The sequence below is a fragment of the Myotis davidii genome, unplaced genomic scaffold, assembly GCF_000327345.1.
Source record: "Myotis davidii unplaced genomic scaffold, ASM32734v1 scaffold217, whole genome shotgun sequence".
Classification (NCBI taxonomy): domain Eukaryota; kingdom Metazoa; phylum Chordata; class Mammalia; order Chiroptera; family Vespertilionidae; genus Myotis; species Myotis davidii.
The window spans coordinates 2,867,976-2,882,131 of NW_006290034.1; the positions used below are offsets into that span (position 1 = coordinate 2,867,976).

Genomic DNA, 14,156 nt, shown 5'->3' on the forward strand with positions numbered 1-14,156 from the left:
TATACACATACACATATATATAATTGATTTTAGATAATATATAAATATATATATGAATATGTATATATATGAATCTGTATATATCACATATATGTACATACACATATATATATACACACACACTTAAATGTTTTTAACTTTGCAAGACTAGAAATTAATTTGTTTACAATATCCATTCCTCTAATAATTCAATATGTGTGCAATCAAAGCATGAAACTGGAAGATGTGAGAGTATATGATTATATATTGCCTAGATCAATTTAAGATTTCACTTAGTAGATAAAATGTGTTAAAACATTGTGTTTAGAATCTAGGGCTTAGATAAATACCAGTGGAGAATATCTAAAACACATGGAATCCCAAACAAATAACCTGAAAATGTCACCAATATCAATTATTATTAAACTACTAGAGGCCCAGTGCACAAATTTGTGCACAGGTGGGTCCCTCCGCCTGGCCGGTGATCGGGGCCAATCAGAGCCGATAGGCCAGAGGGAGGGACTGTGGGAGGTTGGCTGTGGGAGTGCACTGACCAACAGGGGGCAGCTCCTGCATTGAGTGTCTTCCCCCTGGTGGTCAGTGTGTGTCATAGCTACCGACTGGTTGTCCAGTCGTCTGGTTATAATGATCACTTAGGCTTTCATGTATATAGAAGACTAGAGGCCCAGTGCCTCTACGACGACAAGAGTAGGCCTTCCTTCCCCTGGCTGCCGGCACCAGCTTCCCTCTGGCACCCGGGACCCTGGCTTCCCTCCGGCCATCAGCAGGCACCCGAGACCCGGGCTTCCCTCGCAGCCCTGGCTTCGTCCGGAAGGACGTCTAGTCTAATTAGCATATTATACTGTTATTACTATAGATGCCACAGGTGAGGTATATAAGCACAGGAATGCAAGACTGACACTCTGAAGTTACACTGTTCTTTCTATAAAAATACATACTGTCTGTGTGTATGTGCAGGTACATAAGTGTATGTACATACATGTGATATAAACAGATTCACACATCAACAAAACACAGCATCTCTTCCATGTAAAACTTGTCTATTAACCTGTAATATCTCGCACAGCTTCACTCAGTTCCACATTGAAAAGTTAAGTGACTTAGGGATTGTGCACCATCAGCCACCGGAATAACGAATGACGTCTCAGGGTGCGCCCCGTCGGGGGCCAGGCCCCGGTCTGTGTGTTTGGCTCACGATGGAGTAATTGGCACAGAAAGCACCAGCTCCCAGCGCAGGGCCTGCAGGGCTAACAGAAGGAATGGGAAGCTCTGACTGGGATTATAGTGGGAAGAAGGCTTTCTACCAGGACCTTCACATCAATTAAAACAGGTATTTGAACGACATAAAGGGCCCCTTTGCCATCTCTCTTGGGCCTTGGAAACCCTCACAAAGACCGGAGAAAAGCAGAATATCCGACTTGCACATTTTTCTAAATTCATCTCCCAGAGAAGGAAGTGAAGAAAACGTCCTTTTCTCTCCAGGAAAGAATAGCAGGCTCGGAGCGGAGCGCGGGCCCTTCCCCGGAGAATAGCTGCCTGTGTTCGCATCACCCAATCTCTGTCAACGCTTCCCGGGCGCTCGGGGGGCCATTGTCCCCTCATTCTCTCCCCCAACAATGGAGAACATCAGCGCTGCGCCCGCAGGGGACGAAAGTAGGTCACCCTGTCGAGTGGCCAGCCCCACTTTGGGCACGTCTTGGTGGTGCCTGCCATTAGCTCGGTGCTCCTGCCTCAACCAGGGCCGGCCGGAAATAAAGCCCGATTCATCGTTACCTCAAACACTTCTTCATCCAGAATCCTCGTGCCGAACACCGTGATCCCGTTGGTGTCCACGATGGCGCGCTCGCTTCTCCCCAGCGGCTTGGTCGTTTTCTTCTTACAGTCAACGATCATGGTCACGGTTTTCTTCTCCACGCTGATGGCGACCCGGTGCCACCTGCCAAAGCCCAAGGATAATCCTTGCGTAAGCGCCCCAGACCTGGTTGCTGAGCCATCGTTCACGTTAAAATACGGTGTGACTCAGTGGATAGAGCCTCAGCCTCCTGACTGAAGGGTCCTGGGTTTGATTCCTGTCAAGGGCACATGCCCGGGTTGCCAGCTCGACTCCTAATAAGGGGAGTGCAGGAGGCAACTGATCAATGATTCTCTCTCATCACTGATGTTTCTCTCTCTCTCCCTTCCCCTCTGAAATCAATAAAAATATATTTTTTAAAAAATACAGTGCTTTTGAAATTGGGAAAGTGAGCTGAAATGGTGCAAGATGGAGGCTTGCTGTTTACCAGGAATGGCGCTAAGTGCCCCGGACACAGGCAGGATGCTCAGCATCCCTGCTATCCCTGCTGATAAGGGGGTGCCATCCTGGGCTGCCCTGTGCATGGCCACAAAAGCCTCATCTCACCGTGTCCCGGTGAGGGCCTTTGATAAGAGAATGGGGGTTGGGGTTGGGGGTGAGTCATTGTTCCCATGTATGGAAACGCTTTCTTCCCAACAACTACCTCTCTCGCCGCCCCGGAGGCTGGCTGCGAAAGGGTACGTCCTCTAACGGAATGCCAGCTCCACCGGGAGCCCGGGACGTCCTGGCTGCAAAACACAATGTGCTTCTCTGTCTTTATTCACATTTATTTCAAGTGCTTTCGTTTTATTTTTCCATTTTAATTTCAAGACAGTTATAGATCACTCCGGTGGGCAGGAGCCAGGACGGAGACACCATCTCTCTCCCTCTTCCCGGGCTGGCAGGAGGCGGGGACACGGAAAGCAGGCCCGTCTGCGCATGTGTGTGGGGTGGGGGGAGCTCATTCAGGGCGTGGGGACAGGCGGGAGGGGAGAGGTGACCAGGCCTTTGGAGACCGGCATGCCCGCCTCGTTGTGTAAAATGGTGGGTCTCATTAGCAGTGGCTGGTGCTAACAGAACCACCGGGTGAAGCTCACTAGATGGTGCAAGCCACTCTGGTTTAGTATTTTCTTTTTTTTTCCAAATGAAAAGTGCCAGATTAAGATTCCAGAAACGTCTAGGATTAGATCCATAAAACTGCAGGAGCCTTCCTAAAATGTGACTTGGCAGGGCTGCGGATGAGGACCAAGTAGATTTCCACATACACTTAATCCTTGGTTTTTCCACAGCCCGCTCAGTGCGCACAGGCGTCTGCTTGGTTGGAACTGAGCAGAGATTTACATGGAGGAACCTCTTCCTACTGTGAGGGTGAAACTTACACGTTTCCGCAAGATGCCTGCGTCCTAGCTTCAACCATTCTCACTAGGGGTGTGCTTTTCGTGAACCAGAAATACTTAGGATTTCAATTGTTAAAAGTCATAAGCATTTATTGGGATTAGATGCTCTGAGTGAGAGACAACGCTGATAGCACAGAATTCAGAATTCAGCGTGATTTTCGGAAGAATGGTGTGGTTGTTGGAGAGTCTGCCCTTCTATCAGCCATTTGCTAAAGCTATGACCTGTCTCTGCCACTTTCCAAATATATGATCTCGTGCAAGGGACCTACACTCTCTGTTGCCTTATCTGTAAAACGGGTTATTCACATCACTTTCCTTCAAAGAGCTGGGAAAATTGACTGTGTACAAAGTGTTTAGAAAAGTATGCAGCACATGCCAAGTATTACATAAGGCTTCCTTCCACTGTTCCTCCGACTTCACCTGATTGGTACACGGTAAGGAGACCATTGCTCTGCTCAAAGAGTCTACAGTGACTTCCCATCTCACTCAGAACAGAGCCCAAAGCCCTGACAACACTGCGACGTGCTAGCATCTGGCCCACGTGGCTGTCCATCCCACTGTCCGGCTGTGCCGCCGGCAGGCCGCCACCCTGGACCTTGCTTGGACCATCCAGCCCCACCGCTGGACCTGCTCCCCTCCTCCTGGAATAGCAGCCTTTCCATCCTCAGCGTGACCAGCCCATCTCCTTCACAAGTCCCTGTCTTAGTGAGGTTTGGCCTGAGCCCACTTCTTAAAGTGCACCTCTCCCCCCATTCCCTAAACTCTCCCCTGCTGGCTTCTCTCTCCCAGGTATCACCACCTGACATACCATTTATTAGTCATTTTTTACTGTTCATTGTTTGCCTGCCCAGATGGTACACTCTGCCAGGCTGGGTATGTGAGCGTGTTCACGTCTCTCTCGCCGGCCCGTAGAAAGCCACACCACGCCTGTACACACTCGCTGGATTAATCCGGCGGAAGAACTGCGTTGGGCTGAGACACTCGGTGATGGCGTCACTTACTTCCCATCGGCGAGGTTGACCGTGCGGAACAGGGGGTAGTCTTCGGGGGCGGGCTTCCCCAGATGGTCCTCAAACAGGAAGACGGGCGACCTCCCGACCTCCACGCCGATTTGCTGAATGCCGTGCTCATTGTAGATAGATAAGAGGAAAGACTGAATTCCTTTTTTGGGTTTTACTGTAAATAATATTGAAAAATCTTCTGGGAAAGTTCCTCCTGAGAAGAAAAGTCCAGAGAGTCAGATTCCGAATTTCCAAATGGCTCCTGGATCACCCCATTTTCTCAACTCTCTGTGGGGCCCTAGGAAGTCACCTGAGTCCACCCAGTGATAACAACACAGGTTAAAAGCCAACAGAGGGTACCGTGGCCAGGCAGTTGGACTGGTTAGAGCATCGCCCAGACACACCATGGCTGTGGGTTCGACCCCTGGTCAGGGCACAGAGGGGAATCGGCCAATGAATGCATAAGTAAGTAGACCAACAAATCCATGCTTTTTCCTCTCTGTCTCTGTCTCTCTCTCTCTCTCTCTGAAATCAATTTAAAACATTAAAAACAAATAGAGAAGACTCTCTCCTAAGCTTTTTCTGCAATAGCTGTCTCAGCTACATCAAGTTTAAAGCCACTCATTTAAAGCAGTTATGAAATAAAATTAAATAAAAAGTTCAGAAGCGAGATCACGATGCCAAGTACAATATTGAGCACAGGGGGCACTTTTAAAAGCACCCGGGTCCCACTTTTGGTGCCAGGTTTGTACCTGCTGCCTGCGCCTCATCCGAGGCCATCCATCCTCTCGCTAACGAGGCAGGGTACGGACACGGTGTAAATGTCTTCTCTCAGTCATCCTTTTGAAAGCCTGAGTCTCTGACCAGTTTTTCCAACCACACAGAGCAGTTCCACTAATAAAAAAAGCTTATGTCATCATAAACCAGAACTGGGAGACACGTGGCCGGTTTGATGGTGAATTCAAGAGGGCAGGCTGTCTCCGCCCCTCCCCCTCCCCCCAGCATATCCCAAATACCCCGCCCCGGGGGAAGATCCGTATCAGTGCTCAGAAAGCATTTAGTCAATGAATGTATTAGTCAAATGAACAGCATAAATTATGTTTATGTCAGACAGTTAAGCAAAGAAAATGTATATAAAATAAAGTCTACACAGAGGGGAAGGGGAATTTTAGGAAATAACATTTATATCAGGCTTAAAAAATTACAATTTAATCATCCAATCTGTACAGCAGTACCTTTGAATACTGTCACTTTTTAACTACACTTATGAGTAAAAGCTGTTAATTATAAAGGTATTTCCCAATTTAAAATAGAGCAATAACTTCAAAGATTATTGTTTAAAAAGAAAATACAGTAGTCTAAGGAATCAGGATTTAATGTCAATCTAACCTAGGCAACCCACCTTAGTATCTCCCTAAAAAAGATGCTAATTAAAACTGTTCAAAATTCATGTAACATTATATTTAAAATCGTTTTTCTTGGAAAAAATATGTATGTCGGTAAGAAAACGTTTGTACAAGAAAAAATTTTTAAAAATAAAACTCTTCAAAAATTGTTCGCAACTGACTATGTCAGAGAGAATTCCGTAAGAATGTAGTTCAACAACAGAACTGAAACCCTAGCAGGTGAACTTGTACATGGGTGGGCATGAAACATGAAGTTGCTCCGTTCTCCCCAGTAACTAAATTCTGCGTGATTCTATGCAAAAGTGAGCTAGACATAATGTTGGCTTCAAGTTTTGTCATCTTGAAATAAAATAGCGTTATTAGGTTTTCTCATTAGCATATCTTCTGTGAATGTGCTGAGTTAAAATTGGCAATTACTAAATCATTATTAGTCCAGCCAGCGTGGCTCAAGTGGTTGGGTGTCAGCCTATGAACCAGAAGGTCACAGTTCGATTCCCTGTCAGAGCACATGCCTGGGTTGTGGGCTCGATCCCCAGTAGGGGGCGCGCAGGAGGCAGCCAATCAATGATTTTTTTCTCTCATCATTGATATTTCTATCTCTCTCTCTCCCACTCTCTTCCTCTCTGAAATCAATAAAAATATATATTTAAAATCATTATTTTCCTTGTTGCCTTGGTGACCACCATCTATTTGCTGTCTGATATATAAAAATGATATCTTCCCCACCATAATCGTGCATTATAAAGTAGGATAAAAAGAAATAGTGAGAAGTAACATAGTGGTAGCCATAGTAATGCAGTGAACTTACCTGAAAAGAGCTGTTTTGTCGGGGCGCTGAGCTGGGCCTGCTTTGAAACTCTGTAAGCAGTATCCGACCCTTTCGAATTCTTTCTGTTTGTGCAAAAGCCCGTTGTTTTTGATATTCCCTCTGGAGAATTGTGAAAATCTAGAGCTTTTAGTACATCAACTGGAGCAGCTGAAAAATAAGTTAAAAATAAGAAAAATGTAATTGAACAAAACAACCGAATACAAAAGTGAGTATTTCTTTTTTTAAAAGAGGAAGTCGTTTTCGGTTCCACCTACAAAATCTGTTTATCACCTGTCCTGCTTCCCTAACATTTGGTGGGGAGCTGAGGAGTGGGGCGGCAGGTAAAGAATAACCAAAACATCCCCAATTACAAAAGATCTCTACGCAGGAACCAAACGATCCAGAGCAAAGCAGAATATTTACTTTTATATAAATATTTATGCGTGTGGGCATGTAGATTTAGAATTTAATGTGACTTGTATATGGATTTGCAGACACTCTGATGCACCACAACTTCAACTTATAAAATCTTTAATTGTTCTAAATAACTGCATTGTTTGGCATTGAAGTGAAAGCCGGCATCTGTCATGTTCCATTACCTTCTAACAGATTTACTATTCGACTATTCATAATCTAAACAAAGGTGATTTTGAAGATTCAAACTCAGAATGAATGTTATGCACAAATACTGCAAATGAGCACTTAGTAAGTCATATTGTGTGTACAAGGAGAAGACAGGAAAAGAAAGTAACAGAACATAATGCCCTTGTTCTGAGTGCTTTGTGCTATTAGTTCTGCACAAAGTACTTTACGGAAGCCTATACTTGCTTGGATATGCGTGTGTCTGTACTTTGTGCGCCTGCCTGAACGTACGGACGTATAATTTGCTGACTTTCACCACCTAAATTTGCCAGAGTAACTGCATGGACATTGCTTCATGCTTCGATATTTAGATTTACAGCCCCTGGCGATGAGTAATCCTGCCCTTCTCCCCTTAATGTAGTCTCAGGGTGTAGGGTCAGGCCTATTTGTTGGCAGAAGCATAAATTTTCCAAATCCAGTTCATTCCGGCTGCCCCCTTCTGCCATGAGGTGACCAGTAGAAAATAAGTTCGGAACCTTAGACTTCCCCTTCAGATACACATGATGCTGTAAACAGCTGTATTGGAATATAATTCACATACCAGGCATTTAAAGTGTCCGATTCATTGGTTTTGGTCTACTATACTATTCGTTTATATATGTCATGATTATATATATTATCAAATTTTCCACTGTAGCCATTTGAAAGTGTACAACTGAGTAGCATGGTTATATTCACGTTGTGCAACCATCACCACTATTTCTGCCACTTTTTCAGCACCCCAGGCAGAAACTCTAGATCCATTAAGCAGTAACTCTCCATTTCCCCCTCCTCCAAGCCATTGGTAATCTCTACTCCACTTTCTGTCTGTATGAATTTGCCTATTTCAAATGTTTCATATAAGTGGAATCATAAAATATTCCTCCAAACACTAAACATAGAAGTACCTTATGACCAAGCAATTCCGCTCTGAGAGATATACCCAAAATGGTGAAAGCTGGAACTTAAACAGACACCTGTATGTCAATGTTCATTGCTACACTATTCACCATAGTCAAAATGTGGAAATAACGCAAGTTTAGAACAGAATGGTATATTCATGCACTAGAACATGAGTCAGCCAGAAGAAGGAATGAAGTTCTGATACATGCTCCAACATAGATGAACCTTCAAAACACAGCACTCTATGAAGTAAGCCAGGCATAAAAGGACAAATGAATATTTTAGACCCCCCACCCCCATTTCCTGATCCACCACCAAGTCTCATTTACTAGTAATTCACTGAGCAAGTAAAACCAGCAATCATGAGCTGTAGCGTTGTGATAAAAGTAGACTTCAGAATCTATTACTCAATGTGCTTATATTCTATTGGCTCTCTATTTTTATTCAAAATTATAAATTTCAGAGAAGGCCATGTGCCAGCCAGTGTATCAGTGAGTCTAAGACATACCCCTTACTGCACGTATTTAGATTCTAATGACAAAGTCTCTATTTATGCCTTAGTAAGTAATAGGAGGCAGTAACTCTATGGGAGTAGATTCGCAAAGCCTTGTTCTGTTCAGACGGGAAAGAAATCAGTTCTGGTTGAAAGTGAGAACCAATATTATTGCTTTGAAAACTTTCAGTTGTTAGTCAAAAAAAATAGCATCTCCATCAAATTCCAAAACATAAACTCGCTATTTCTGGGAGGACTTAATGAGAATGAAATTGGGACTTACTTTAGAGTCAGGAGATATCACCACCACAATTTATCACACTCAGAACGTAGAGTGACTGCTACCATGATGCTCTTTGAAAATTACAATTTCCATTCATATTTCTTACAATAACGGTCAGTCTGTTCTATAATCTACGCATGAACGATGGGATGCCTGCGAGCAGTGCACATCTGGTCATGTCCTCAGTTAATTAAATTCTGGGCGGTACTGACTTCCATGTGTACAAACCTGTGAATGAGCTTTATGTACTTTGCCTTTGATGGTATAACTAATGTCCTTTCCTTTCATAGTAAAGATGTCTACCTATTCCATCAAGCTTCTGAATGAACATCAACATACAATCCAGTAGAGTACATACATAGTGTTTCAAATATTCTTAAAAACACCTTCTCTCTATGGACAGCAGGCATTTCCCAGGGATCATTAACTCTATCAAATCTGCTTACCTTGTAGCTCAGCCTGGGAATAGAGAATAATAATAGCAGTGAAGAACATTTTTTACGATAGCCCTGCTGGTGATGGCCGAGATTTTAAGCCAATAGGAGAACTCATCTTTACTTTTCTGCGACGACAGAACTCACATCACAATAACTATCCTAGCGCCATGTCCACAGAGTGTAGTATGTGCCAATCACTGGGCTGAATTCATCTCAGGCTGTAACCCTACAAACCATTCGGGGCTCTGTTCTTATGCCCACTGTGCAGGGGAAGGGACTGGGAACCAGAAAGCAAACGAAGAGAGTGCATGTAAGGTCTTTGCAAATATCAAATCTAGGCTTTTCTCATTCCCCCATCCTCGTGGCTGTACCCCAGAAATAAACACGCTGCATAACGAAACGGAATCTGTGAATACCAGACACTAGAATTATCTGGGGGCCGTTCATTGATGCCTGATGTTTACATTTGCTTGACGTTAAACTCGGTGCGTGCTGAAGGTATAGATTTACTCGGGAGGAGGCTGCTTCCACAAGCCACCGCACCTTATCTGTTTACTTTATCTTATCTTCTTGCGTGGAAGCCATTAGGGAAAGTACATCTGCAGAGTTGAAAGACTCCGGGGGAGACATGGACTCAGCCATAAAGGCTGTCATTCTTCTGAGAAGAAAAGGCGGCAGCCCCATGGTCACGGTCCCAACCGTATGGGGTAAACAAGACATAAAATGAACCACAACTTTCCTTCTCCCCAAACTATCTTTTCACGGGGTGACCCTCTCCAAGGGCAGGCTCTCTCACACCGATCCCTGCCGACGGTGAGCCTGCTGTGATGGAAACACACTCCCCGTGCAGGACTCAGACGAAGGCTCTGCTTTTCCTCACGGGGCTCTTTGTAGAAACACACAGTATGAAGTTCTTCAAAAAAACAGTTAAAAAATAGGAACATCTAACAGAGATGCCAAAAGGATTACTTTTCTAAGGTCACAAAAATGTAGCTCAGTTAGCCAAGCCTTACAGTGTGTTTTTCCTTTCAAGTAAAATCGATAATATATTAAGCCACTTTGAAATCTGCCTTTTATTCGATCTCATGATCATAGCATTTAACAAATTCTTACAATATGGGTCTAAGGTTTTATACACATATGCGTGTGCGCACACACAGGGAAACTATTCTTTTTTTATTACCTAAACTGCAACTGTTTAACAATTAAAAGTAGGAATTTATTGTAAGTTAACTCAATATTTCTACAATAAGTAGAATTTCGATAGTCAAGGCAAATCCTAAATGCCCTAAATAGTTTGTTTCTATGCTGCCAACAGAGATGGCGCAAGTCATGATCCGCTTGTCAGATGGATCCAATCAGAGAGCATTTTGTTCAAAACCTTTTTCCTGGCTTCTGTGGTTTACTTTCACTGTTCATTTTATGGGAGAATGGGATCTCAGAGCCCTGTGTGTTACTGCAATAGCCATTTAACTCTTTTCCCTGGTTTTCCTTTTTGTTGTCGTTAATCCTTACCCGAGGATATTTTCCCATTGATTTTTAGGGAGAGTGGAAGAGACTGCCCGAGGCCCTCAGGCATGCCCTTGCTCCCCAACAACTATATATGGGCCTGACTACCAACTGTGTGCCCTCAGTTCACTGGTCTCTCCACGAATAGGTCTGGCGCTGGGTGCCTCCACCTTGCACATATGAGTCCCTGGAGCAGGTCTCCAGTGGAAGCCTCAGAAACCAGGGCCCAGGACGGGGAAGAGCCTGCAACCAAGGTACGTGCCCTTGACCAGAATCAGTCTCAGGACCCTTTGGTCCGCAGGCCAAAGCTCTATCCACTGAGCCACACCGGCTAGGGCTCCCTGGGTTTTCTTATTAATCTGCATGCATACCACAGCTGGAGTGAGCTGGCAGAACTCTGTGCTGCATGTCAGCCTGCTGCCTGAACCCCTTGAAAGCAGCCGGCTAACTAGCAGGTCACACCGGCTAGGGCTCCCTGCGTTTTCTTATTAATCTGCATGCCACAGCTGGAGTGAGCTGGCAGAACTCCGTGCTGCATGTCAGCCTGCTGCCCGAACCCCTTGAAAGCAGCCGGCTAACTAGCAGGTGTGTGCACATGCCTTGCATGTGAAATCTTGGTGTTGAACAACTGTTGGACTTGGACACATGACCGAGGGCCTTGTGCCTCAGCTTGCACATCTGTACAGGAACAGCAGAAGTACTCAGCTAAAAGAGTTTCTGAGAGGACTGAGCTGGTATTTGTAGCGATGCCTCAGAGCAGCAGCTGGGAGGACTCCTGTGGACGAGGACTGCCCTGCTGTCTGGTACCCGAGATAGGAGCGGCTTTACATTTGTATATGGTTGAAAAGAATTAAAAGCAGCATAATATTTTGTGACACATGAAAATGGCATGAGATTTAGACATCAGCATCCACAAATACAGGTTCTTACTGTAGTAGTCACAGCCATTTGTCCACAGTTGTCCATAGCTGCCTTCCAACGAGGACAGAGCTGTGTGGCTGGGACCGTGTGGCCCACAGAAGTTAAACTATCTACCATCTGGCCCTTGTGAGCTGAGTCCTGAAGGACGAGTAGAAGTTCATCAATGAAGAAGAGGAGGGCAATAGAACTATCAAAAAATGTCAGCACGGAGTTCAAGGAAATGAAACTGGTCATGGCTGCCGGATATGACATCAACACTGAACATGCTTAGATGCCCAAATTCTCCCTGGGGGCCCCATGGCTGCTCTTGAGAAAACTCACATCTCTTCCATGAATATTCATAGCCACACACTCCAATGAGATGTCTACACTAACCCCTGTTCACTTCCCCGACCCCAAATATTACGCTCCTGCCATAATGACCATCTTCCAGCTTCTAATATTCTTATTATTCCTGTACTGGGGGTATTTTTCAATCCTTCCTCCATTGGCTAAGGAGAGCTGGCTGATTTTTCAACCCTAACTGTCATCTGAATCCCCTGGAGAACTTTGAAATTGTGGATGCCTGGGTGCTACATCCAAACTAATGACGACAAAGACTGGAGTGGGGACCAGTCATGTGTATGTTTTTCAAGTTTCCCAGGCGAGTCAAGTGGGTAGCCAGGGTTGAAACCTGGTGCATTCAGACTTGACCAACCTTCTGATCTCAACCCAAGCCTGGCTTCCTTCAGGAAATCATTACTTATCCCTCCCAGGCTGGGTTATGGGTCCGTCTCAAATGACCCCACGGACCCTATATTCCCCTTGGACAACTCCACACTCTATTTGGTTGGCTTGCTTAATTATCTCATTTTCACTCTAGGCTGCATCTTCTCAGGCACAGTGTATGTCTAAATTATGATCATGTTGCCCTGTTTCATACTTATACCACCTAAAATTTCCTCTCTCTCTCTCTTTCTTTCTCTCTCTCTCTCTCTCTCTCTCTCTCTCTCAATCCCTAAACTCCTAAACTTGTAATTCATTATTTAATGTTTGCCTCCCTTGATGATTATAACCCTCTGACAGCAAGTCTCAGCATTATTGGCATTCACTATAGTATTCATAACCAACAGAGCAACTGGCACATAGTAAATAATCAATAGTGATATATGAATGAATGAATGAATGAATGAACAAACGAACCAGCAGCTACGTCCTGCCTCTTTTAAAAAGCTGCCTCCCCCAGACTGAGGAGGAAGGTCTGGAAGAGGCTGTCACAAACAGAGCCTTGACGAGCTTCCAAAGGCTCGCTGCTCCCACCGGACTCAGGGGCGGCAGGAACACGGGTCCGAAGAGTCCTTTCTAAAGCACGTACTTTCCAGGGGGTCACTTGCCCGCACCTTGCACCTCACACCATAGGCCACATGTGAAGCACACCATCGAGAGAAATAAAAATAAGATGAAACACAGAAAGAGTTACACACCCTCCCCGACCCAGGCCTGAAATGCTCTGCTGCCCTGAGTGTGGCCAGCCAGGAGCGCTCTGTGTGTGTGTGGTAGTGGGTGCAGGGCTGATCAAACCTGAGTGAGAAGAGACCCAATACCCTCTATATTTCCAAATCACAACGGCTCCTAATGAAGAGTAAAACTCAGGATTCCCCCAAGCCAGCAGCCAGACAACGATTAAGAGCTCAGTGTCTGCGGCTGGAACTTCCGGCGTCTAGCGCAAGCCCAGGACCTATGATCAGCATGACACTGGGTGAGACACTTACCCCACGAAGACCTGGCTTCTTCAACTTAACCTCATTTTGAGAATTAAATGACATAAGGCACTTTGACCTCTGACACCTAGTAAGCATGCAATAAAGCAGCATCAGAAGGCGTCGTCTCTTCAAAATGCCCCTTCGGAACACCTCTGCCAGTGCCAGTGAGCGCACCCAGAGGTGCCTTCCCTCACTGCTGTTCTCCCTCCTCGGCAGGCCCTGGGACCTGCTCACCGTGGAGCAGAGGGCTGGGCGTTTTCTCTCTTGGAAGGTCCGTTACGTGTCATCCACGAAAACTGCAACACGAGCACCCTCCCAGCATGCTCTTTTATTTCTTTTAATTGATTTTATTGATTTTTCACAGAGAGGAAGGGAGAGCGATAGAGAGTTAGAAACATCGATGAGAAAGAAACATCGATCAGCTGCTTCTTGCACACCCCCTACTGGGGTTGTGTCTGCAACCAAGGTTCATGCCCTTGACCAGGATCGAACCTGGGACCCCTCAGTCCGCAGGCTGACGCTCTATCCACTGAGCCAAACTGGTTAGCGCTTTTTTAAAAATTGACTTTTAGAGAGAGGGGGAGAAAGAGGGGGAAGGAGGGGGAGAGGGAGAGAAAGCAATATCAATGTGAGAGTGCAACATCGATCGGTGTGACTCCTACTAGTGATTGAGCCCGAAACTGGGGCATATGCCCTGAACGGGAATCAAACCAGCAACCTTTTGGTGCATGGGACGATGCCCACCCAACTGAGCCATGGCAGCCAGGGCTCCCCAGCGTGTTCTTATGTCATCCTAGGTACGTG

General features: G+C 45.4%; 1 protein-coding gene across 1 annotated transcript in view; it reads right to left on the bottom strand.

The window, feature by feature from the left end:
- Positions 1–11,844, bottom strand: part of COL11A1 (collagen type XI alpha 1) — a 126,235-nt gene extending 114,391 nt beyond the window's left edge. Inside the window, exons 1-5 of the mRNA XM_015563513.1 lie at positions 11,620–11,844; positions 9,190–9,202; positions 6,444–6,611; positions 4,230–4,443; positions 1,774–1,936 (exon numbers count right to left, since the gene is read on the bottom strand). Of these exons, the coding sequence (XP_015418999.1) occupies positions 1,774–1,936; positions 4,230–4,443; positions 6,444–6,611; positions 9,190–9,202; positions 11,620–11,844 (783 nt within the window). The remainder of the gene's footprint in view (positions 1–1,773; positions 1,937–4,229; positions 4,444–6,443; positions 6,612–9,189; positions 9,203–11,619) is intronic.
- Positions 11,845–14,156: the final 2,312 nt, after the last annotated feature.